The sequence below is a fragment of the Balaenoptera physalus genome (assembly GCF_965194825.1).
Source record: "Balaenoptera physalus genome assembly, chromosome: 5".
Taxonomy (NCBI): domain Eukaryota; kingdom Metazoa; phylum Chordata; class Mammalia; order Artiodactyla; family Balaenopteridae; genus Balaenoptera; species Balaenoptera physalus.
This window is the reverse complement of record NC_138884.1, coordinates 121,015,965-121,041,511: the sequence shown is the minus strand read 5'-3', so window position 1 is coordinate 121,041,511 and position 25,547 is coordinate 121,015,965. Positions and strand designations below refer to the sequence as shown.

General features: G+C 38.2%; 1 protein-coding gene across 5 annotated transcripts in view; it reads left to right on the top strand.

The window, feature by feature from the left end:
• ELOVL6 (ELOVL fatty acid elongase 6) overlaps positions 1 to 25,547 on the top strand; it is a 136,095-nt gene that overhangs the window by 4,844 nt on the left and 105,704 nt on the right. For 2 of the 5 annotated variants that reach the window (XM_082463003.1, XM_082463002.1), the window contains exon 3: positions 23,123 to 23,197. The exons of the other annotated variants lie outside the window; for them this stretch is intronic. In XM_082463003.1, the coding sequence (XP_082319129.1) occupies positions 23,123 to 23,197 (75 nt within the window). The remainder of the gene's footprint in view (positions 1 to 23,122; positions 23,198 to 25,547) is intronic. 5 annotated transcript variants of the gene reach the window in all.

Below are 25,547 nucleotides of genomic sequence, written 5' to 3'. Positions count from 1 at the left end.
TCTGGCATCCTCCACATCCAGCTTTGTATATTTTTCTGACTTTCTCCCCTCCACCCGTGGTAATGGTTATAAGGGTTTTATTGTTTTTATATTTTGAGTTCTGTATTTGGGGTCTATAAGATAGTGTAGGAATTTTTAGAAGTAAATACTGTCTGGCTAAGGAAACTTTATCCACAATTTGGTTTTTACTAAGGAAAAATAGTAAAAGAAACACTATCAGTAAAAGGAATTGTACATCTTTGTGTTCCTTCTTATATGTGAGGTTTGGAAAGTAACATGTACGATTTCAATATGAAAAAACATAAAAGTATTATAAACCTGTGTTAGATTTTTACTCAAAATATAGCATCATAATGTCTATCAAACTTTAGAATGCAGGCTGTTGTTCTTCCTGTAGTGACAGTTGCTTTGCATTGATCTTTAAAATCCTCCTTGTGACCTGTTGTATGCTTTTGTAAGAAAAGTGGCTGGAAAACAGTACAATCTGTGGTCATGAGACAGAAAAGGCCACAGTGTCTCATTTAATCAATGACACTACAGCAAATACAAATTTGGTCAGCTGTCTAGGAAACTACTGTGTCCACATTGTACATAGTGAGTTGCTTGCCACTTATTTTGGAGAATCACAGTTCATATTAGCCTTAAGATTGAAAATCCTAAGTATGAGGAACTTAACATTTCATTCAATAAACTTTAGAAAGCACTGAGATGTTGCCTAATATGTACTAGGTTAAGAATGAGAACACTAAGAAAAAGTATACAGAGGAAAATTGGAATCTGTTATGATCCTAGAAAATAACGGAATGTTGTGAAGGAACTTTAATCTGAACTTTTATGTAGCTTTTAAAAAATGATGTATATTCATGCAGTCTTTGATTTTTTTTTTTTTGGATTTCCAGGGATAATGCAAAATTATTTTATGATTATCCATCTCTATATTTGCATTAGTAATAAATATTATGCGTATGGTGGTAAAATGTTTACGTAGGCCTTTTGTTAAATTGGAAGTTAAATTTTGTGGTCTAAAGAAGGCTCCTTGGTGCTTTTAATGTTAGATGATAATAATTCTAAAAGTGTCAGGATCACATTGGAATTTAACTCCAAAGTCAGTCCACTCCAGATCTAAGAGTTGTTTTGCATATTTCCTTCTAGGGAGAATCTATCTAGTCAGCGGGAAAGTTTTGAGAAGGATGGAGACTTAAAAATACTTAGGAGAGCATGAAATAACCGTCTAGCCTGTCTTAAGCCAACAAAATAAAATGAAGTAGTACAGCAAATCAAAAATTCATCTTTGGTTCAATGATCTGGATGTTTCAGGTCCAATATTTTCTGAGATGAGTTATCTAAAAATTGTTGCCATGATTCACTTAATTTTTCATGTCTGGATACAGGTGAGCTGAGCTGGCTTTATTAACAGGAATCAGACAACAGTCCACACAATTTGCCTTTCCTCTGTACCTTTATTCTTAGCTTCAAATCTGTCTGCTCCACTTACTTTCCGTTTATCTTTGTTAGAAGAGCACAGGCATTTATCTGGGAAAGTTTACCTTAGAAAAGTTACTTATACCACAGATATTATTCCTATTGATAACCTGAGGAAATCTGAATGAAACTATAACATGGCCTTATTGAAAGCTTTATTGGAAATAAAGCTTTACTGAAAATATAACAAGGCTTTATTGAAAGCTCATAACTTCATTCCTTTATTTGTGTTCTGATTGTGTGTGTATTCAGGCAGGTACAGATTCGTAAAGTTGGCATAGTTACTCAGAGAATTTTATAATAACAGCATCCTTAATTATATTTGACTTGCAATAATTTTATTTTAGAGGTAGATTAATCCTTTTTAAAAAAAAGATTGCCCTAGAGTCAAGAATGGATTTGTAATTTTAAGTTCATTGAGCAAAAATCATCCCAAAGCACAGATCCTGGTAAGTCATCTAAGTTCAAGCTTATAATTTTATCATGATTCATTTCTGTACTGAGAACTCATGATTTTTAGTTTCAAGGTTATTTTTCTTAGTATATTGGAATGACAGGTATTTTTAGGAACCCTTTTGTTTAGTCATTCACCCACTATGAACTTTCTAAAATTTAACTTTAAGCCTGTCTGCCCAAAATAATGTACAAATGAAAAAGATGTACACTTATCTTTGCTGAGATAAATAATTAGACATGCTGATTTAGAAGCAGTTTTGCTGGACAGATACTCATACAGTTTTCTAATGAGTTAATTCTCTTTCCTTTGGGATTTCATATTTTAGTTTTTTTCTTTCTAAAGCTTTTTTTGGGTTTCTAATTGTAATATGATAAGGAAAATATCATTGATATAATGTATTTTGGGGAGGGGGACCCCTACTGTTCTTAACCAAATCTGTGATCACATATTTTAAAGTATAATATATATATAACATAGTATATATATATATGTATATATATTATATAACTTCATTTTCTTAAAGATAAATTTCAGATGTTTTAGCTCAACCCTTAATTTAATTTTATTTTTTAAATTAGTTTATTTATTTTTGGCTGTGTTGTGTCTTCGTTGCTGTGCGTGGGCTTTCTCTAGTTGCGGCGAGCGGGGGCTACTCTTCGTTGCGGTGTGCGGGCTTCTCATTGCAATGGCTTCTCTTGTTGCGGAGCACGGGCCCTAGAGCACGCGGGCTTCAGTAGTTGTGGCGTGTGGGCTCTGGAGCACAGGCTCAGTAGTTGTGGTGCACGAGCTTAGTTGCTCTGCAGCATGTGGGATCTTCCCGGACCAGGGATCGAACCCATGTCCCCTGCATTGGCAGGCGAATTCCTAACCACTGTGCCACCAGGGAAGTCCCTCAACCCTTAATTTTTTTAACACCCATCCTGGGACTTTTTTGTTTTGTTTTGTTTTTTTAATGATCCTTTGAATTCTGAGGCTGAATTTTTTTAAAAAATAAATGTATTTATTTATATTTTTGACTGCACTGGGTCTTCATTGCTGCGCACAGGCTTTCTCTAGTTGTGGCCAGCAGGGGCTACTCTTCACTGCAGTGCGCGGGCTTCTCATTGTGGTGGCTTCTGTTGTTGCAGAGCATGGGCTCTAGGCATGCGGGCTTCAGTAGTTGTGGCGCACACGGGCTCAGTAGTTGTGGCTCGCGGGCTCTAGAGCACAGGCTCAGTAGTTGTGGCACATGGGCTTAGTTGCTCTGCAGCATGTGGGATCTTCCTGGACCAGGGATCAAACCCGTGTCCCCTGCATTGGCAGGTGGATTCTTAACCACTACACCACCAAGGGAAGTCCCGAGGCTGAATTTTTGAATTGATTGTTTGTTAACACTTAATGGGCAGTACACAAGATCATTCTTTGAAGAAGACTGACAAGATGAATGAAATGCATGTTTATCATTTATCTTTGTTAGGAGAGTATAGACATTTGCTTAGAAAAGTTTGTTTATATATGTACACACAAACGTGTATATACATAAATATGTTAAAGTGACTTTTTTAAAAAATGAAAACAGATACCCCATTAAAGACCATTTTGTGTGTGTTTCCTGCTATTAGAAAAGCATCTTCCTTGGAATTCCTTGGTGGTCCAGTGGTTAGGACTCGTCACTTTCACTGCTGTGGGCCTGGGTTCAGTCCCTGGTTGGGGAACTAAGATCCCACAAGACACACAGTGTGGCCAAAAAAAAAAAAAAGCCTCTTCCTGAGCCAAATGTACTTTTCTAAAAATACATCCTAATTTGACTATTTTGTCAATTTTTTTAACTAAGTAATACTATTTTAGTAAGTGTCTTAAAACTGCAAAATTTGAACATTTAGTACTTGGATTTACCCCAATTATTAATAATTTTTAAAAAAATCTTCAGTATGGGTAATAGTAGGTGAAACCCTCAAGTTTTCCTGTCTTTTAGGCCCAATTGCCTGTCTCCTTCTATTTATAAAGGTGGTGTTAATACAATGTAAAAGTTTTTAAGATGCTAGGCCCACTCCAACTGGGGTGATTGACTTTTTCAGGTGAAGTGGGTTCAGTGGAATTGAACTCTTTGAAGTTGAGAATTTCATGATCTTGTTTCTGGAGGCTCAATGGGGAAAAAAATAAAAAGGCCTGATGAAAAGGTTTAATCCTGAAGCTTTTGTTTTTAATGTGTGAGACTTCTCTTGAAGTCTAAGGGTGCCTTAAGCATTTAAAAGCTGGTCTAGTAGTGGTTATCATTACAATAAGAGGGTAGGAAACTCAGTAAAAAGTTATTCTAAATATCAAGTTTGCAGTTTCCTCTCAATTTTATGACTTTTTGACATAGATTTAATTTCAAGATCTTAGAAAGGAAGGCAGATTTTCTTCCTTCTGGAGTAATGATACTAATAGTTGATACATAGTTGTTTACTGATTGCAGGCATTCTTTTAAAGTGTTTTATATATGTTAATGGTTAAATCCTCCCAGCCACCCTTTGATGTATTATCTTTTTGATTTTACACAATAGGAAATGAGGCACAATATGGTTAAACAAGTTGGAATTTGTATGTAGGGACAAAAAAAGGAGAAATGGGCTCCAGCCTTGACTAAGGCTTGGTCACCCAGGCCCCTAGCATCCCCCTATTCGTATGAGAATAAATATTCAATCAATAAAATAATGCACTTGGAAACTTGGCAGTACTGTAAACATGGAAGGTCCCTGTGGTTTTAGTCTAGTATCTCACAGTGTCTATATTCTGTTTTTCGCTAAGTGGATCCTGAACACTTAAGGCAAGAATAACTACAAAAAGCACTATTAATGTTATAATGAGCATCGTACTGTGCAGATATAAATACTTTAATCATTAAGAATTATTATAAGTATTACTATCAATACTTTTACAATTGTAGAGAGCCATGTCACCTTTAATAATGCTTCTATCATAAAATATTCCAATTTTATCTCAAACAAACCATGACATACAGCTTTGGAACATGTCTTACAAAGCATACTTTGTCTGCTTCTCTACGCTGTGAGCACTGCCCACTCAGCCTGGTTCTAAACCCTAGGAGCTTCTGTTTCCACCTGGTACTGCCTGTAGCCAGGCTTTCCTTCAGGCAGGTTTTAGTAGCTACTGGTAAATAGCCAACACCTGTTGACAGGGGGAAATAAATAAATAAATAAATAAATAAATAAAATTAAATCTATATATTACCCCCCCACACACACACACGCATATGGGTTGGAGACGTCCTTATTCTTAAAGCTCAGCTCCTACAGTGTGAAGAATTAAAGAGAACATTGTTTTGTTTATTAGTTTTAAATCCTCTTCCTGATTTTAAAGTAAATATTTATTATAGAAAAAAAGAAATGAAAACATTAAAAAATATGCAGGAAAAAAAACACCTTTAATTCTTATCCAGAGGCAACCAGTGTTATTTTGCCACATTTCCTTCAGCTTTATTTCCAAGATTTTTATATACTTTAGATCATTCCGTGGATGTCGACGACAGGTTGAGTTCTCTTATTATGTGCCAGGGACTGCACTGGGCACTTTCATTCGCCTACTGTCTCATTACAACTTTATATGTTGCTTTGTTTCCTCTTTACATTATAAATGTTCTTCATGTCACTAAAACCTCTCCATAAGTATAATTTTCAGTGGCTACTTCATATTGTATTGTTTGGTCTTAATTTAGATAACCACTCCCTTCCATGTTAGGTTGAACATGTTAAGTTTCTAATATTTTGCTATTAGAAATAGTCCTCTGGACATTGTTGGAGGAGGTCATCAAGAGGACGTTGGCCCCCAGTTGACCGGAGAGCCAGACCTGGGCGATTCAGGCTCCTCACCCCCTCCCCTGCCCTTGGAATATAAGTTTTGCCCACCATTGCCACAGCCAGAGCCATTTCAGTGATGCAGCCTTGAGAGGGTAATGTGTTGTTGAGACCGTCTGGGTGGTATGCAGGGCTGAACCTCCTTAAGGACAGCATATAAACTCTTAGTTCCGGCGGGCGGGTGCAAAGATTTACTTGTCTTGCCTTGCGGCCACCCAAGACAAGCTTCATTAGGAAGTCCGCTTGCTTGTTACCTGCCACCTACCAATCTGGAGTGGCTGCCTTTTTCTTTGGTCTCGTCCTGCCTTCCAGTCAGTGTAAGGGGGCCAGTTTCAAATCTTACCTGGGTACTCCTGGGGATACAAACCAACAGCTGTCCTTCTAGGCCTGGAGGTGGCACTGCAGTGGGCAGCTCGCACCCCTCTTTGTGATGAGAGCACAGGTAAAGTTTGCTGTGCTACTAGAGGTGTTTTATAACTAACCTATTATTAATAATGCTTAACTCATATATGGCCTGACCCACCAGGCCCCTATCAACTGTAGAGTGATTCCCCTTTAAGACCTAGTGCTGTAGATACTTGGAATTTGTGGTTTTAACACTAGCAGTTTTTTTTTTTTTTTTTTTTTTTTTTAATTCATTTATGGCTGTGTTGGGTCTTCGTTTCTGTGCTAGGGCTTTCTCCAGTTGCGGCAAGCGGGGGCCACTCTTCATCGCGGTGCGCGGGCCTCTCACTGTCGTGGCCTCTCTTGTTGCGGAGCACAGGCTCCAGACGCGCAGGCTCAGTAGTTGTGGCTCACGGGCCCAGTTGCGCCGCGGCATGTGGGATCTTCCCAGACCAGGGCTCGAACCCGCGTCCCCTGCATTGGCAGGCAGATTCTCAACCACTGCGCCACCAGGGAAGCCCCACAGTAGCAGTTTTAACTTGGAGAATGATCCAATGGTCCAGGAAATCAAGCAGGTTTGGTTTTTTGTTTTTTTTGTCTTTCTTTTTTGCTGAAGCATTCGTTTGTCAGAGCAGTTATGTTTGCTTTCTTTTATTGTCTGGTAGGCAGGAAATCTTGGAGGTGGAAACTTACATCCTTGTGAAAAATGTCCCCACGAAGGAGTGCAGCACTTGGTACTGACTATAAAAGTAAGAGAAGATTAAGAGGTCAAGGAACACTGTGATCCTTAATTGAATTTTCTAGGTTAAAGGAGTGTTCTTCAAACTTTTTTGCTGACATCCACCTAAAAGATGTTTGAAAAACTATGTACTGCCTCACACATTTAATTTTTTTTCTTTGTAAGTTGAAGTAAATTAATTTTTTAATAGAGATAGAATAAATAAGTTGAGGATTGGCTAGTTTCAATAAATATTTCATGACTTGCTAAGATAGGTTTATCTCTTTATTGAGTAATGCACAGCAAATCTGAAATAAACGACATAACTTTTTTAAAAAAATTTATTTATTTTTTATTATTTTTGGCTGTGTTGGGTCTTCGTTTCTGTGCGAGGGCTTTCTCTAGTTGCGGCAAGCGGGGGCCACTCTTCATCGCGGTGCACGGGCCTCTCACTATCGCGGCCTCTCTTGTTGGGAGCATTGGCTCCAGACGCGCAGGCTCAGTAGTTGTGGCTCACGGGCCTAGTTGCTCCGCAGCATGTGGGATCTTCCCAGACCAGGGCTCGAACCCGTGTCCCCTGAATTGGCAGGCAGACTCTCAACCACTGCGCCACCAGGGAAGCTCGATGACATAACATTTTTATCCATGGTTTCATTGATTGGTAGCTCCAAAAAGCAGTCTACATTCCACCTCGATACATTTAAAAGACTTAGCTGTACTCATCCTACATTGTTTCTGGTTGTTCTGAACTGAGAATATCTCAACATTCAGAAGGTAGAGTCTAGTCAACAGGAAAAAAAAAATGAAGATTATCATTCTGCCTCACATCATTGTTCATTTTTACTTTGCTTTTGGGGTGAGAAGGAGAGACACGGGTAGGCTGTCAAGTGTCTTAAACTATCTTTTCTTGACTGCGGAGAAGGTCATAGCTGATAGCATTTCTGTGTGTGTTGTGGTCATTAGGACTAGCCTCCTAATTGGGCAAAGCAATTCCTTATTCTTGACTTGGTCATCCACTGTCAGAACCTGAGGACTTCCTCAAGAAGCTCAGGAAGTAGAAGCTCATTCTACTTGGGGTGTCTCTGATTATTTGAAGACTGTTCTACATATTGACCTGAAAGTTATGACCCTCCATGGGTCGTCCATTAGTACTTAGTCCTGACTCTGGCTGTAATTTGTTCTCACTTCTGCATGAGTGTCTTGTATGCATTTGAAAATGACTACTATCTCCACTCTAGGCTTTCTTTTTTAGAATATCATCTGCAGTTCACTGGTAATCCACATGGATACTTCTGAAAAATAAAAAAGTAGAACTCCTATACGTTTGAATAATTAAATATTACCTACTAGGAAACTCCTGAGAAATGTATAGAAGCTTACTAAAATTTGGCACTTCTACGTTAAAATGAGCAAGTCTGTATTAGAAAGTACAGTGAGGGAGGGGGGAGTCCTAATTTAGTATTCTACTAAAAAGTCCACAACATGGTGCTTTGGGACAATACAAAGCTCCTATTGTATGGGATATTCTGGAAATTTTAAGAACTCTCTGTTAGCCCTGAACCAGTGGGGTTGTCTTGAGTTGTAGTTGGTTTTCATTTACTGTTCCTGCATTCATATTTGCAGAAATACTTTTTTGGAACCTGTATTTTGTGATGGCTGATATTGTTTGTGATTATACTGCTTTGGTTGGTACTTGGTTCTTCTCCACTTCTTTGTAATTACTGGGTTCGTTTTCTACTGACAAGAGGGTAGTTTGGGGTAGAAAAAAGTTTGAGAACCACGCTCCGTGTCCTCGATCCTTAACCAGGTATTTGGGCCAGACTCACGCGGAGAGTTTGTTTTTCCTCAGAATACACGTGTACAGGCTTCATCTCTGAGATTCAGAATTAACGGGTCTGTGGAGGGGTCCAGGTACTGGGAAAGATCCTCCCAGCTGATTCTTGCCTTAACAAGGAGCGCCGCTGTGGTGGTGCTGATTCCATCTCACATTCTTTGCGTCTGTCTTCCCAGATCATTGATTTCACAAACTGGACACCTGTCCCTCTTCTAGCCTGTTCCACCTCCTTTATCAGCTAGCTACATGGGACCAGGCCGTCACTCTGCCCAGCACCCTTCTCTCCCTCCTTACCTCTAATTCACACCAAGTCCTTTGTGATCTGGCCCTCAGTTTCCTTTCTGTCGGTTCATTTCCATTGCCACTGGCATCCTTCAGGCCCCCAGCACTACTTTTTGTCTCCTCGCTCACTTTCCAGCCTCCAGCTCCTGCCCTGCGTTCAGCATTCTCTAAGTCACAGATCCCTTCGTGTCCCTCCCGTGGTAAAAACCTTCAGTGGTTTCCCCTTGTCTATAGGACAAATCGGAATTCTTTTGACTGATTTGAAAAGCCATTCAAAATCCCAGCTCCAGATTATCTTCCTAGTATTACCTATTGAAATAGCCCTCCTCCCAGGCCTATTCAAGTACGAAACCTTTCTCTTCCCCACCCACCAAAATCTGTTGTCCTTTCTTTGTGGTTTGCTGGCACTTGGCTCATAAATAGATAAGTATTCTCGCTTCTATCTTTGAAATCAGTGCCTATCACAGAATTTGGCTATAGTTGCCCTCACTGTGTGTTGACTAGATGAATGCAGATATGAATGAATACACAAGGCTGTTTATTTACTCTCGGATGTGTATCTGCTTTATTATCCAGTACCTCTTTATATGGTCCTTAAGTGAATTATGGGAGACTGTCTAGTGCCTTCTTGAAACAATAATAAAAAGACTTCTTTTTTTCATCTAATTTTCTTTTTAAGAGGAAAGATATTCATTTAGCATGACTAATTTTTAGTGAATCCATTTTAATTGTTGGGATTATTAGTCCTTTTCTAGGGAGCCGAATCAACCACCCCAATCAGAAAGAAGTGAAAAGCTTGCCTAAAGTGGGGGGGAACGTGGGATTGTATGCACAAGGAAAAAAAAGTCAGGAAGAAAATAATATTGGTACCAAAATGGTAAAAATTAGTTGTATAAAATGATGGTTGTTATTTCTCTTATTGCTCTTCCAGTTTTCCATAATCTTTTTGTATTACATTCTGGGTATGTGTAGGTGGTGGAATTTTGCATATGGTCATATTTTTTCATTTTTTGCATTAACTATAGTGTACTTACTGTCTTCATAGTAAAAGATCAGCTTCATTTTATAATGGTGTATTATCTGATATAAGGTAATAAGCATTTTTGTAAAACACCAATGCACATTTTAATAAACATTAAGCAACATAGTTAAACACAAAGGCATTTTGTGAGAACAGGGAACTGCACATTCTTATTTCAAATGAATCCACTTTCTCAGATTAAGGTAGAGATTAGTCATACTGTTGATGTCACAAAAACTTCCCTGTCTTTCTCCAATTCTAAATTATACAGTTTGATTATTTTTTTAGTAGGAAAGTTTCCTGCTTCTTTAAGGAAGGGTGATAACAGACATTCACTTGAACATGACAACTTTTATGTCTGGGTTTCAGGAATGTATCTAATAGGGCAAAGGTTCCCCAGGGACAATAGTCATCTCATCTAATAGCAATAAAAGATTAAACATAAACCTGTCTCTAGAGAGCAAAAAATGAATCGGATAATCGGCTCAGGGACCTCTGGCACCTGGAAACAGATGCTGCACACGTACCTGGGATACATCATTAACAAATACTGCAGCACTGCTGAATGCCTGATTTAGAGGAGCTGGAAGGAATTTGTTACTCTCTGCAATAAAGGGCCAGTCTAGTCCAGAAGCCAGGCCTTGTGGAGCCAGAGAACCTGGTGTGTCTAGTCTGGTAGGAAGTCCCAGGGATCTTGTTGGGACCCCAGTGACAGAGCTTTTTCACAGGACTGCTTTGCAGAGATCTTATCAGTTCTGGGCATTGCTTTGAACTCTTGCTTCTTCTGGACTTACTCTTAGAGAGAAGAGAGAGACAAGGGATTGCAGTGTGAGAACATGAGAAGTAGTATTTTTTACAGTTAGCTGTGTCTAGGAAGCATTGTCTCAGCCAGCAAACAGAAGGGCACAGGAGCCGGGAAAGGGAGGGTGGAGGAGAATGGGTCCAAATCATATGGGATATAGTTTTTAAAAATCTCTGTAATTGATTTAATGATGATCTTTTGGTTTTAACCTTCTTATAAATTTAGAAAAAGTTCTGCCCTTACTCTCCGGACAACTTAAATAAGTATTCTTTCTGGATGCAAGAAAATAAGCAGTAGGTTAGAAATATCCTAAAGGAGCAAAAAAGAAAATAGTAAATATAAGGAAAATATTAGGTATATTAGACTCAATTTTTCTAAAAGAGTGTTAAAAATACTATTTCCTCAAAAATAATATTTCCTGAAGTAAATTTTAAAATTTAATCTGCTAAATATTTATGACTTTCTTCTGTAACATCAGAAAAAAGGTACATTTATCTCTTTCCAGGTAACTTTTTTAAGGGAAGTTTTTTTCCTATTATAGAAATTTATATTTTTTTAATTTGAAAACTACCCTAAAATAAAGCATACGAAATTATACATTATTTCATATTCTAGAACAACACATTTATGAGCCTAATACTAAAATTACAATTTACCAAGTATGAAACATTCTGACTAGCACAATCTCTAAATACATATATACATTTCTGACTGGTAGAGAGGGCTATATGATTGTATCTGACATTTTAAAACATTAAAACAGGAATTTTCACATTATAAACTTTTGATAAATTTTTAAACATTCAAGCAAATTTTCACATACTTTAAACGCTTGATATGTATTTACACTTTATTTTGAAAATAGCCTTCTATTTCAATGCCATATAATATGAATATTATAATAATTTAAAAAATAAGTATTAATTATTGGGATTTTTTTTAAATTGGGCAAATGTTGATGCCAGTCCCCCCTTTAGTTCTGTTGAGACAAGCAAGAAGTAGTCAACATCCTGTAACTGCTGTGTAGGCTTGGATTGGGGGTATTTTATGTGGATAATGAAGGCAAAACAGCTGGTTTTTTGCACTTGCATTATTATAGAGAGAGAATAACACACTCACAATGGAAAACTACATAGAATAAACTAAAAAAAACCAAAAAGACTCTACCATTATAAGAGAATTAATCGTGGCTAAGGAACAAAAAGTTCGGCCTCAGAGATCTATTGCATCATCAGACTAAACTTTCTGTGGAGGTTGTTTCTTCCCCCAAAAGTATTTGGTGTCCAGAGGCTCTTTTTGTCCCAGCAATGCTGAAGGGACCAGGGTATAGGGACTCAAGCTGGTGAATTATGCTTGTCCTACTTTCTCACAGTGGAATACAGATTCTAACAAAAATTGGTGCAATTGGATACCCCTTTCAGGATTAAATTTTACTTAGTGGGAAGAATACGTAGTCTCTTTTATGTTTATAATCTGTCCTATCTGGATATGCTCTAATAGATTTAAACTGTTTTCCTAAGGTAGTTACAATATAACAGCTCCAAATGTCTTGTTTATATGCAAAGTCTAGGACATTTGGAATGTAGTAGTTTTCCGAAGTATTGCTATAAATTGTGTTTTCATTGATCTTGGGCCAGACCATCAATAGCTTGCCAATTGTCTTCAGTAGTTGGCTTAAATTGTTTTTTTCATGTGAAATGAAAAGCAATACTCTTGTTTTCTCATGAGTTCAGCTGAGTTTAAATATTTAATATTTCCACCCTAGTTTCTGAAATTTATGTATGTATTGTTTTTCATCAAATTGTATGCACCCGGAGGCCTAGAATTAGGAGATATACATAAAATCTTTACTTTTTTCTTAAGACTTTTCTTATGTAGAGAAGTATTAGGATTCATCTTGATAAAGCAAAGATGTGTACTGTCACAGAAACATTTTTTAAAGGAATAAACTCCTATCACTTGTAGTTTCTTCATTCAGTGGATAGGCCTGATGCAAGTAACTTTAAGTTACATATTGTAGAAAATTTAGGAAACACAAATAAGCAAAAATAAGAAAGCAAATGTTACCCTGAGATAAACATTAACATTTTGGTGTATATCTTTTTAAACATCTTTCTTTCCATCTATCCATCTCTATGTTTTTAACGAAAATATTTTCATAGAGTTCATACCGTATTTTTCTGTAACCTGACTTTTTTTCTTAATATGGAATGGAACATTTTTCCCTGTTCTTAAATACTTCCTTCACCAAATTGTAAGCAGAACTATGTTTCTTTAATGTAATGTTCTAGCTGACATTGCAAAACTTGAGGAGACATATGTCATTCTTTTCAATCAACATATTTTCTATCATTCTTAGAAGGAAAAAGAAAACTAGTAGCTTTAAAAGAGCAAAAGAATACACTGAATAACAGCATTAAAATGGTTTTAAGTTTGACCAGTAGAATAAAAGTGCAATAAATATCAGATCATTTTCTTCATGGATTATGTCTTCTTTGGGTAATAACTCATCAGTTTGCTGTGCAGAACAAACCTGCCAATCAAGGAACTATGATAAGATGCTTTTAACTGCAAGTAACAGATTATAATTAACTGTGGCTTAAAACATAAAACATTTAACTATTTCATGTAAGAATAAATCTGATTGGAAGCCTCTGTAGTCATTCAGTGGTTTAATAATGTCATCGATGTTCCAAGTTCTATCTGAGTTTTTGTCTTGCCATCCTTAATGTATCAGCAGTATTTTCTTGGTAGTTCCAAGATGTCTGCCATTTCACCAAACATCTATCCTCACTGCAACCTCCCAAGCAGAAGGGAAGGGACAGCAGCAAAGAAGCCTCCTTTTAGTTCTCTTCTTTGTCAAGAAGATACCTCCAAGCCAACTTGCTCTTAATAAGTTTATAAAAGGATTTACTTCTATTATTGCTGTAAGTTCATCTCATCAGTCAGGCCTGGGTCACATGCCTCACTTTTGGACCATTCACTGACAAAGAGGAGTGGAATTGCTTTTCTAACCCTTAGACTGCTGACAAAGAGACTGAATGCCCTGAGAAGCTTATACCCTGTCTTTCAGGGCTGTGTGCATTGCCCTCCAAGCGATATCAGGTTAAGCTTCCTGTTAGCAAGGGAAAGAATTGGGTTGGCTAGCTTACCCTCCACTGTGCTAGTAGTACAAGAACATACACTCTAAGAAGACAGAAAAGATTTAAGTCTGAAAATTCATTTTGGTACTTTTGATGTTAAACACAAATTACTGTGTGAATTACTCCTTAGTCTCTAAGGATGATAGAGCTGGAAATACTAACCTTCTAATGGCAGCGGAGGAATAATTCCTAAACAAAGTCCCAAGAAATGATTAAGAAAGAACTGTTCTACACATTGCATGATGTGAGAGTACTAAAACTCGACCCAACATTGCCAAAGTGCTGGGATCACTGATATCAGAATGTATCATTCGTCTTCAGTAACTCGGTACATAAACTCAATGCAGATCTTACCTAACCTTCCAAAGCATGGCACTACTTTGGAATAAGTAGCCATTATTGTCTCTGTTGGATCGCGTAACACGTGCTAGTAATATCATACCGAGGGACGATATAGTGACACTAGGGCCACATTCTGCCTAGGTTTGAATCCTCGTTCAGTCACCTACTAGATCTGTAACCATGGGGAGGTTACATATCTTTTTTTAAACCTTAGTTTCCTTATCTGTAAAATGTGGAAAATAATACTGACCTGATAGAGTTGTTGCCTTGATTAAATGAATTAATGTGTGTGAAGTATTCACTAATGCTATGTGCTATATAAGTTTTAGGTATGTTATTATCATTGATGTTAATGTGTCAATATTGAACATTTTACCCAGTACATTCACATTGTCTCATGGTCCCCTCACTGCAACACTGTGAGCTAGGAATTTTCATCCCCGTTTTATGGACAAGAACATTATATGCTTTTATGTCCCAAATCATGTTGTGAGCCCAACAATGATTGTTTGTCTTTTTAGTTTCTTAATTATAAATTTTACTTATAGTGTGAGCAGAAATGATAAAATATGTGGAATTTACACATTCCTAGATTATACAGTTCACAAGATCACATTAGAAAGTATGAAGAAGAGATAGGAATGTTTGGTTAATAGACAAAAAGTATCCTAGGGGTTAATTGCACTCTGTAGAAATAATTATGTTCATTCACTGCATTAATTTCTTGGGATTGATTTAGATGCTGAGATGTAGCAACTCTAGGGTGAGAGTAAAAATACAGGTAAAGATCATGGTATATTACGTGACAGTTTCCTGTGCTTTAAATATATTCTATACCTGTGGATCTTGCATCCATGACTAACAGGTCTAACAGAGGGAAAGCAGATACAGTCTGGTGAATATGTGTTGACACTAGTAATATCCAGCTCAGTGCAAGAGAGAACCTAAGGTCAATAGAAAATTCTCAGTGAGTCCAATCCGATTCACTAGGGCCACAGGCAAAAAGAGATACCGTCTGGTATTTTTTTTTGATTTATGTTCAGAAGTAACAGTGTTCATCATTAAGATATGTACTTAAAATGGTTGTATGGCTTTATATCCCGATATTTGAGATGGTTTTTATTTTTAGTTTGCATTGAAAGTAATGTCATTTCACCCTATTCTTTCGCCAAAGCATCTTGCAGAAGGACCAACTAGTTAACCAAGAAATTTTTTTACAGTCCAGCAAGTTGTTTTGGCAGACTGCAGCCATGGACTATTTAATAACAGGGTAAATTAAATTATGATGGCCTCCTGCAGATCTAGAAATCAGGTGATGAATCCATTCTCATCAAGTATAAGAGTTTTTTTTTCTTTTTTAAAGGGAAACATTTTCTGTAATCAAAAGATACATCCATTGCAGAACAAAATGGAATTATGGTATGAGCCACTGTTCCTTTTTACTGAAAATGTTTTTTAAAATCCCATTTTTCTAAAGGCAGTTTACTCCATCAGCCAAGATGCCTACGTCTTATAAAGGTTTAGATCATGGTCAGGAGTCTTTTGAAATGTTTCAGATGTGCATGCTGTAGGATGAGAAAATGACTGGTGGAGGGTATCATTAGGGGCATTAATGGAATCTGGAGTAGTTATTGCCGTCCTGGGACTAGTACTCAGAGAACAGATTGGTCTGCTGGGATCACGTTTTGCCTGCATCCATGACAGCCTCCTCCTGAGCCTTGACAGCCCGAGTTCACGTTTCCCTGTTTGTGTTCATACTCACGCTTGACTAAGCCACACCCAGCAATTTGTATTGTCAAGGCGGAGAAGCAGGTCAGAGGTGCCATTTGAATGTATAGACAAGCAGATGAAGTCAATGGATGAAATAGCATACTAATGGTGATGCAGGCTGTGCTTTTTGTACTTTCTTACGCAGACCTGTAGGTTGACTCAGCACAGGGCTGCTGGAAGGTATCACCCGAACATATGAAAAGTCAGTGTGGCTCCAAATTCTGTTTTTCCTCCTGTACTTAGGACCTGAAGAAAAGCAGGTTTGGGAGATCTGGGAGTGTTGGTTTTCATGTGTTTCTCCTGCACTATATAGCGTCAGGTTCAGATGAAAAGTCCCCATATTCCAGGGGACATAGGTCCATTGTCTCACTGTAATAAGACTAAAAAAAAGCCCTTTGCAGAGTCCACAGTTAAAAAAAAAATCAGCAATAATTTTAAGTACTTTGGGATAACGCAAGTATTTATTTTTGCAGGAATTTATTTTAAACTAAGCAAAGTCAGATCACATTTCTCAAGAAGAAAGGTAATCACTCACCTAAGCAACTGGTATGAAGTATGGATTATCCTCCAGAAGGCTCTTTCTTTGCAGGGATGGATTAGTACTGTCTACCTCTGACCCACATTCTTTGTAGGAGGTACAGTTGATTCACATTACTTGACTAGTTATGTTCTATAAAGTTGCTGGAAACACTAAATTAGCAAATTCTGAACCATTGCTCCTAGAGGAAATACAGGGTTAGGTTCCTGCAAGCCCCTGGTCATATTTTTGTCAACCAAGCAATGCTTGTTTTATGTGTTTCTGTTTAAAGACACCTTATTTAATGTACCGTTGATTCGTTAACATTAAACTCTCAGCCAACAGCACCATAACTCAGGCCTGAATGAAGCTTATCTGACACATGGCTTTCTCGGTAAGACACAGCACAGCCTTGTACTTAGGAACGCTAGACAGCATTTCAGCACTGGGGGCCATTTTAAACAGTGAAATCGCCAACAAAAAACACAAAAATGCAGAAAATGTGACACTAAGTAGACTGAAAAAAGGACACTTTTTTACAGTATGAGAGTTGAAATAACAAGGCAGAGCGTTGCCTTGTTTGACCTCAGCCTGGAATGCAAGCAGCGCGCAACTCAAATTAAACACCACTCTGGGAATGACCATGAATGACCATGGAAGCACTGTGTGTTTAGATTTGGGGGTGAGAAATAAATTTTAATGAGTAGGTGAATTTGCAATAATGAAGATCAACTGTATTCCGCTGTAGGAAGTAACATCCAAAGTTCAAGTGTTCATACCGTCCTGGATAACCCTAATTTATAATGGCAGCACTCACCTATCCTTAGCAGTGAAAATACTTTTTCACAGAATGCTGAGAAGGCAAGTCTCTTCATACATAACAGAGAACTTGTCTTTTCAGATTTACATCACAAAGCATGCCTTTAAAGCTGGAGATTTAAAATTTTATTAAAGGAGATAATTAAAGGAAAAAAACCCCCCAAAACTGTTGTGGTTTTCTAAGGGAGAATCCAGAGAGAACTAACAGTTAGCTAACAGTTATTGAGAGCCTATCCTGGGCCTGAGATGGACTTTATGAACATTGACTCACTTAACCCTGCATTTTACAAAATACGGTTTGTAACGGGGCCTGTTTTGCAGCTGAGGAACCTCAGGCACAGAGAGGATGAGTAACTCGCAAACAGTCCTACAGCTAGCTGGTCATCGCTAGAGACGGGTTCACAGCCCCGGGCGGTCTGGCTCCACCCACTAGGCTGTACTCCGTCTCCCACTTTGGCCTGCAACCTCCGCACTTATTGGGAAAATCACAGAAACCATTTCCAAAGAAAATATTTTAAAAGGGTAGGGATGGGTGGCAGAGTGGGCTTCATTTTGTTAAGGAAGGCCCAGATCAATGGAAATATACTGTATGAAATAGCAGTTTTTGAAACAATTGTGATTGTATCTTTTGGATTGGACTCTTATTCCAATAATTTACAGCAACATAATGCTCACCTAACAAGCTAAAAATACAGATATAAAAATGCTGATTCACTTTTGAAGAGTTTTAATTTTTTTTTTTTTTTTTGGTAATCTCTCCTATGTTCACTTATATTCTGGGCTCTAGTCATATAGTGATACGAAGGCAAAATTTCTACTAAAACATTAATCTTAACTAATAAACACTCCCTAACTGGACTTTCCAACTGGAATCAAGCACTAAATTTAGAATTTTGTACCAAAAATACAAGAAAGAACTTCCTTAATTGGCCTGATATTTGTCAGCACCTAAAGGCCTCGATAAGTTTTATACAAACCATTAAAACAGCCTTAAACATTGAAGTAGGCATTCTGTTCTTCTGCTGCTAAGAAAATAAGAACTCTATGTATATATTAAGAAAAAAAAATGATGTCAGTGAGCTACTTGTATGTGCTTGACAGAGATCACTTTTTGTCAAGAATAGTCTGATGGAAAGGTCCCCTACCTGCCCCCTCCCCCCCAACAAAAACAGAAAAACCTTTAGTAGACACTTATATACCCATTAAAATTACATTACTGAGGAATATATCTTGACAGAAAATGTACATGATATATTGCTACAGGGAAAAAATACCTGCCTACAAAACAGTCTGGCCAGTTTGTAAAACACACACATTGTATACACACATATGTACACACATATATACAGTTAGTACAGTTTTAACTGTATGTGTACCAAAATTCTAATCATGGTTGTGTTTTGAAGAGGGGATTGAGTTTTTACTCCAGGAAACCAAAAGAGTGTCTCAGTGTACCTAATACTTTGCTACTGGAGAGACTTCCAGATGTCTTGGTCTTCAGCTGTGCACATCCAGGCTGATTAGTGTGTTCTTGGGTCAAACCAGCTGGTAATTACTAGAAGATCAGAGTGTGCATGACATGCAGGAGAGAAGCGAGAAGACAGAGAAGAAGGCAATGTCCTATGAGTGTTAGACAGACCCTCTGTAAATATCTCAATCTATTTGAATTACAATCCATTCAGGAAGGCAAATGTCCATGCAAAATACAGGTAGGTGCCATACAGCAGAGCAAATATTCAAGTGCTGGAATATAGGAATTACAGCAAACGAGAAAAGAAAATCACTATAGTGGGATGTTTAGAAAGACTCCATTAAGAGGCAGGGACCTTGAGAGATTTTATTATAGTTGGATTGACAAAAAGGAGAACTGGGAGTTTACTTTTAAGGTGGTAGCGAGAAAACTGCATGTTCTCCGATATGCAAGCCATGGCTGTACAGAGGGCTGAGATTAAGAGGCAGTGTTCAGCTGCTCTCTGTTAGCCAGGGCAAAAGTAGAAACACAAGAATTTAAGAGAGTTTTTATTATCTGAAAAGAAAGGCGGGCATCTGGCCGTCTAATTATCGCTCAAGAGAGTTAGATGATTTTTCTGGCAGTAAGGTAAGGACAGACCAAGGTTCTAGACCAAAGACCTAGAGCAATCTTTGGAAGAAAGTCAGTGATGTAATGTCAAAGAACACTCCAGCCCAGGGGCCAGACTCATGTGGCCCAAGCCACTTCCTAATCTCACCAGATAGCAGGCTAGAATTCAGTCCCCAGGGAAATGGATAATGCTGACAGGACAGTATCTTCCCTAAAGATGGACTCTGAGCCAGGCTTTGTGGATAAGCTGTCCCAGCAGTGCTGGGGCTCTGTGTCACTGACAGGGGAGGTGGCCAGAGGTATTGAAAGCCGGATCACTGGCTGATACTTTGTTCAGAAGGGAGAGAAGCCTAATCGGTCATCTTGCTTGGAGAAGACCACCCCTCCTTTCCACCTGCCCTGGTGCGCTAAAGGGTGCAGGTGGACAATGTAGGATTGACTGTCCTCAGAAATTCATCCTGGCTTCTCTCCAATATGTGAGTAAATGTTTGTTTTTTTTTTGAAACAGGTGTTACCTGGCAACCTCCACATAACTTATTTCATAAATCCCCCTGATAATCCTGACAGGAATGCATTATAATTGTTATTTTATAGTTGAGGAAACTGAGTCTCAAAGAGGTGATTAGCTCACCTCTGCCCCACAGCGAGTGATTGACTGACTTGGGATTAGAACTTGAGCATGCCTGGCTCCCAAGACCGGAACCCATGCTCCTCCTGACCCACCACAGCCCTACATGTGAAGGAGAACAGCTAAAGCATGGCCCTTCCATGACTCTGTGCGCTGGGCAAGCCGAGCTCATTCCTACCTACTCTGTTTCTTGCAGTGATATTAAAATGTGGGATTTGATAAGCATCTGTAGCCGAGAGGAGACGCAACCCTGCCTGACTGAGGTTGACCTGAGGTTGTGGGGAATGAGGTTGGATGCATGCGGGTAGATTGGCAGCCAGCCTCAGAAATTGGAGTAGCTCCAGTAGGCAGGAAAAAACCCATGCAAATCAGATAGGAACATAATGGTGGAAGTGTCCTCTTCTTTCGCAAACCCAAGTAATATTTAGGATGAGCTATATGCAATTGCCAATCCTTAAGTATTTTGACCTATGAAATGACAGTATCATATGGTTCAGCTAAAACAGGTTCCCTGGTGTTTTCATCACACTCTTATTTCACATCCACTTTCACCTGAGAGGATGTTGGAGAGGGCTGCCATTTTGAATTTCTCGTTGTTTGCAGACACCAAGCAAACAATCTGTATTGCTTGTCCAACTAGTTAGAAGCCAGTTCTCTTTTTCCAGAATAAAGGTCAAACCTGCTATACAAGTTTATATATTTGCCATGATTAGGATAAACATTTTAAAAATTAAATGCACAGAAAGGCCACACGCTGCATTAATTTTTGGAAATCCTTTCATCAGAAATGAGCAGCCTACCTGCCTACCTTCCATCCTGTTGTCTGCCTTTCAACAAATCTTCATGGCATCTCTATGGCAGACTTGTGATAGTGGAATTATCTAAAAGTGTTTACCTAGTGCCTGGGTCATAATACCCATGATATAAGTACAATTTTCCTTTTCCCTTTTTAAAACCATGGCCTCAACTTTCCTTTCCCTGAATGTGTCATTAAAGAAGCAGCATATGAAAGCCTGGGACCTCTCTCTGTTATTTCATTCTAATTTCATTCCTTTGTGGTAGAGAATACGCCTTGTATGGTTTCAATCATTTAAAATATTTTGAAGGTTGTTTTATGGCCTAGCATATAGTCTATCCTGTGGATGCAGGCACACAGAATTCCAGATCCACCTTTGACACTTCATGGTTTGCTGAACTTGGGCACATTCATTAATGTCCCTGGGCCTTCATTTCTCAGTGTGAAATTGGGGTAATCAAATTGAGTTCTGGCCAGAATTAAACAAGATAAGATGTGTAAATTGCTTACAAACGTCCAGCATTTTATAAGCCCTCCGTAAAAGGTAGCTTTTACTGGCTTGTCTGTGAGCCACCATTTTATTTTTGCCTGGCTCTCCACCAAACAAGGGTTCCTAATCCAACAATTCTTTTTAACTTGTCAGTAAGCGTTCAGAAACATTGTTTCGCAACTCTGCATAAAACCTTTCCATTGCTCCCAAGTTGCCGATCCATTGACTCAAATTACCCAACCTGATATGCAAGATTCTTTGCAGTATGACCTCAACTCACCATTCCTGTCTTATAGTTAGTTCTCCCTTTTTTCTATGGATAGCTTATGACCATGGCAAACTGAAGAATTTCTTATTTCCCATGCATCTCCATGCCATCCTTCTTTTATTTTTGTCACCTGGCATATCTATCCCCTTTCCCTGCTTTGAAAACTTACCCAGAAAGCCCCACTTGATACTACCACCTTCATAAATACTTTACAGTTTTTTGAAATGGTTTTGATCTTTGCCTTTAAACCCCCTAACTCTTCCATTTGATATTTGCATTGAAAACCCCCAAACTCCTATTTAGCTCTGGCAGATTTTCTCATAATAAAGTTAGTTGTGACTTGTATTATCATCTTTATAGCATTTTATACTAATTGATGCTAAGATCTGCCTTTCAGTCACACCTGCTACAATACACAAAAAATGGGAGTCATTGTCCGCAATTGATCCTGAAGGTGCTGCAAGTGTTGATTTGGGGGTTAGAAATAAATTTTAGTGAGTAGAAGAAGTTGCAAATACAGAATCTGCAAAAATATTCTATTTTCTAATTTTAGATACACAAATGTATGTAATACATAATGTTCTGTATCTTAATTTCTTCACTTAATGCTACAATTTAAACATAGCTTATACACACATACATATATTGTTTTTATTTCAGTGGAAAAGGAGCTTCTGTTTTGTTACTGTGGAAGCTGCATATCATTTCATTACATGGGCATTTGTGTTGTTTCCAATCCTTTATAATTAGAGATACTGTATATCTGTAGGATACACATGGATCAAACTGCAATGGAAATGTTGATAGATATTGTCAAACTGCCCTCCATGGTGGTGTACATTATACACTGCTACCACTGTTGTAAGAGGGGATGAGATTCTTTCACATAGCAGCATTCTTTGTTGGTTGTAATGACTTGAATTATATTTTAATACCAATCTCTTATGTCAGGGGAACCATCTTACTAAGTTTTCCAATAAGCCATGAGAACCTACTGAATAGAAAAGCAAGTTAAAACCTCAAAGGGGTCAGTGTGTGAGATATTCACGTTCCTTCCCTCGCTGTGCACCTATTTCCTAACCTCTTAATCTGGTGCATGACTGTACTAGGTATTTCACATCAAGCCGTTTGTTACTCCCCATTCTGGTTACACTTTCTACAAAAAATAACATGTTTCCAAAATCCAGCACACATTGTAGCAACATATGGGCGACATGCATGCTTTTAGTATTTTATTGTAACAACAGCCTAGAGTGGATAATTTGAATAAATTTAAGCTATCTGAAGCTTCACTACCATGAAGTTGATGTGCATTAAAGCTAGTAAAATGGCATAGCTATGCAAATTCTTTAATAAGATAACATTTTTAATCCTTGCCTTCATGAAGTTTATATTTTAGTAGTAAGAGATAGATAGTAAATAAGTTAGCCATGTATATTTCTGGTTTATCTAGTGTGCCTGATGGTGATACACGCTATGGAGAAAAGCAAAGCAGGAAGGCCAGGACGGAACTGGGGACAGCTGGAAGGTCTGGTTTGGCAGGGATGTTAGTAAAGATAACATTTGAGTAAAGACTATAAGATAATGAGGGTGAGCTATGCAGGTTCTGAAATGCTGGGATGAGGAAAGGGCCCAAGAAGAGGCTATATCTGGCAGGAAAGTAGCATATCTGTCAAGGGGCCAGGGTGGCAGGAGTAGATGAGTGAGGGGACGAGTAAAAGGAGAAGACTCCAGGCAAAGAGTCGAGAAGGAGCTAGATTTTAAAATTTGATCACTATCAGTGTGTTGAGGGTATGGGAAAATAGACAGTCATATGTACTGTTGGTGGGACAATCAATGGCTACAATCTTGGAGAACTTTAGGCAATAGCCGTCAAGACTTTTCAACGTACATACGTTTTGCCCATGACTGGGATTTCCCCCCTTACATATGTGTACAAAAAGATGCAGGTGCAAGAATGTTCTTTGCAGCATTGTTTTTAATAGCAAATAATTGAAGGCAATCTAAATGTTTTCCGATAGAGAACTGGTATAATGAAGTATGGCACATTGAAGCCATGGAATATTACAGAACTGCAGAAAGAATAAGGTCAAGCTCCAAGTGCTATGATGGGAAGATCCACCAGACACACTGTTAAAGTGATAAAAATCATCGTATTTAATAGTGCATGCCTGTGTGTGTGTGTGTGTGTGTGTGTGTGTGTATTTGTATATAATAAGTGGAACAAAGTGGTAAACCAACCCTCACTGTATTGTTTAAAAAAAGGATTTAAATTTTATTTCAGTGTTTGATTTAGGTACTAATTTCTCTCATTGTAAAAGAGGTCTTACAAATCAATAAGAAAGATAAATAACTCAGTAATAAGGTAGATAAAGAACATAAATAGAAAGTTCACAGCAAAGGAAATGTATCTTTGAAAGACCATTTCTTTCAGGAGACATGAAAAAAGGCTTAAATGAACTCATAACTGAAGAAAGTAGAAAACAGCAATGAGATACCACTTTCATCTTTTAGATTACGAGAGATTAAAGTTTTTGCACACTCTCAATGCTAGAGAGTGTGGGGAAATATGTTGGTAGAAGGATAGAAATTCCTGTACTTTTTGGAGTCATTTTTGAGGGTAATTTTGCATTCGCTATGAACTGTTAAAAAAACTGAGATAGAGACTCCTGCTGATGTGAAAAGATCTCAAAGATACATTGCTGTAAGTGAAAAACATCAAGATGCACAATAGTATTAAAAATATGATTTTTTAAAAAGTACATATGCATATACTGATGCACACAAATGTGCATAAAAATCTGAGGAATGGAATTGGGAGTCAGTCAGTGGGAAAGGGAAGGAGACTTGCTTTCATTTTGCACCCTTTCTGTACTACTTGACTTTCTCTCTTTTTTTTAACCCTGGGTATTTCTTATTTTTATAGTAAAAATTTAAATCTCATTTAAATTGAAAAACATTTATCTTTTTTCATATGATTAAGCACAATAATTGAATCATCAATTTTAAAAATTGCCTTCATATATATTATTGACTGGCAGTTCCCGTGTATTATAAATCCCATGACAATAGAAGATTTGCCTGTCTTGTTCCCATGGGTATGCTCTGGTAACTTGGCACATGTAGGCACTCCATGAAAGTTTGCTGACTAAATGAATAAAGGAAAATAATTTTTAAATAAAGTGTTCAATATTCCAATACTACTGTCATTCTGGCAGGTATATTATTGCCTCCATTTTACAGACGAAGGAGAGAAAAAACTGTTCAAATCACAAAGTAAGTACGGAAGTGAATAGAATAGATAAAATAAAGCAACTGCAAAGTAAGTTAAGCATTAGAGCTGAGGCTAAGATTTTGTGAGCCATGACTGGTTGTTTAACTTAGTGCATTATCCAACTTCTTTTTTTTTTTTTTAATTAATTAATTATTTATTTATGGCTGTGTTGGGTCTTCGTTTCTGTGTGAGGGCTTTCTCTAGTTGCGGCAAGTGGGGGCCACTCTTCATCGCGGTGCGCGGGCCTCTCACTGTCGCGGCCTCTCTTGTTGCGGAGCACAGGCTCCAGACGCGCAGGCTCAGTAATTGTGGTTCACGGGCCCAGCCGCTCCGCGGCATGTGGGATCTTCCCAGACCAGGGCTCGAACCCGTGTCCCCTGCATTGGCAGGCAGATTCTCAACCGCTGCGCCACCAGGGAAGCCCTATCCAGCTTCTTGATCACTAACTGGAGAATGGTTGCTAAACTTTTTTGTCCTGGTTCTTGATGAATGGTGCTCCAGGGATCCAGAAAGATGTTAATAGGCGGGGAGTTTTTCTTCCTCAGAGCTGTGTTTCTATCTCAGTAAACAGATCACAATCGGAGAAAATGTGTAGGCTGATCCC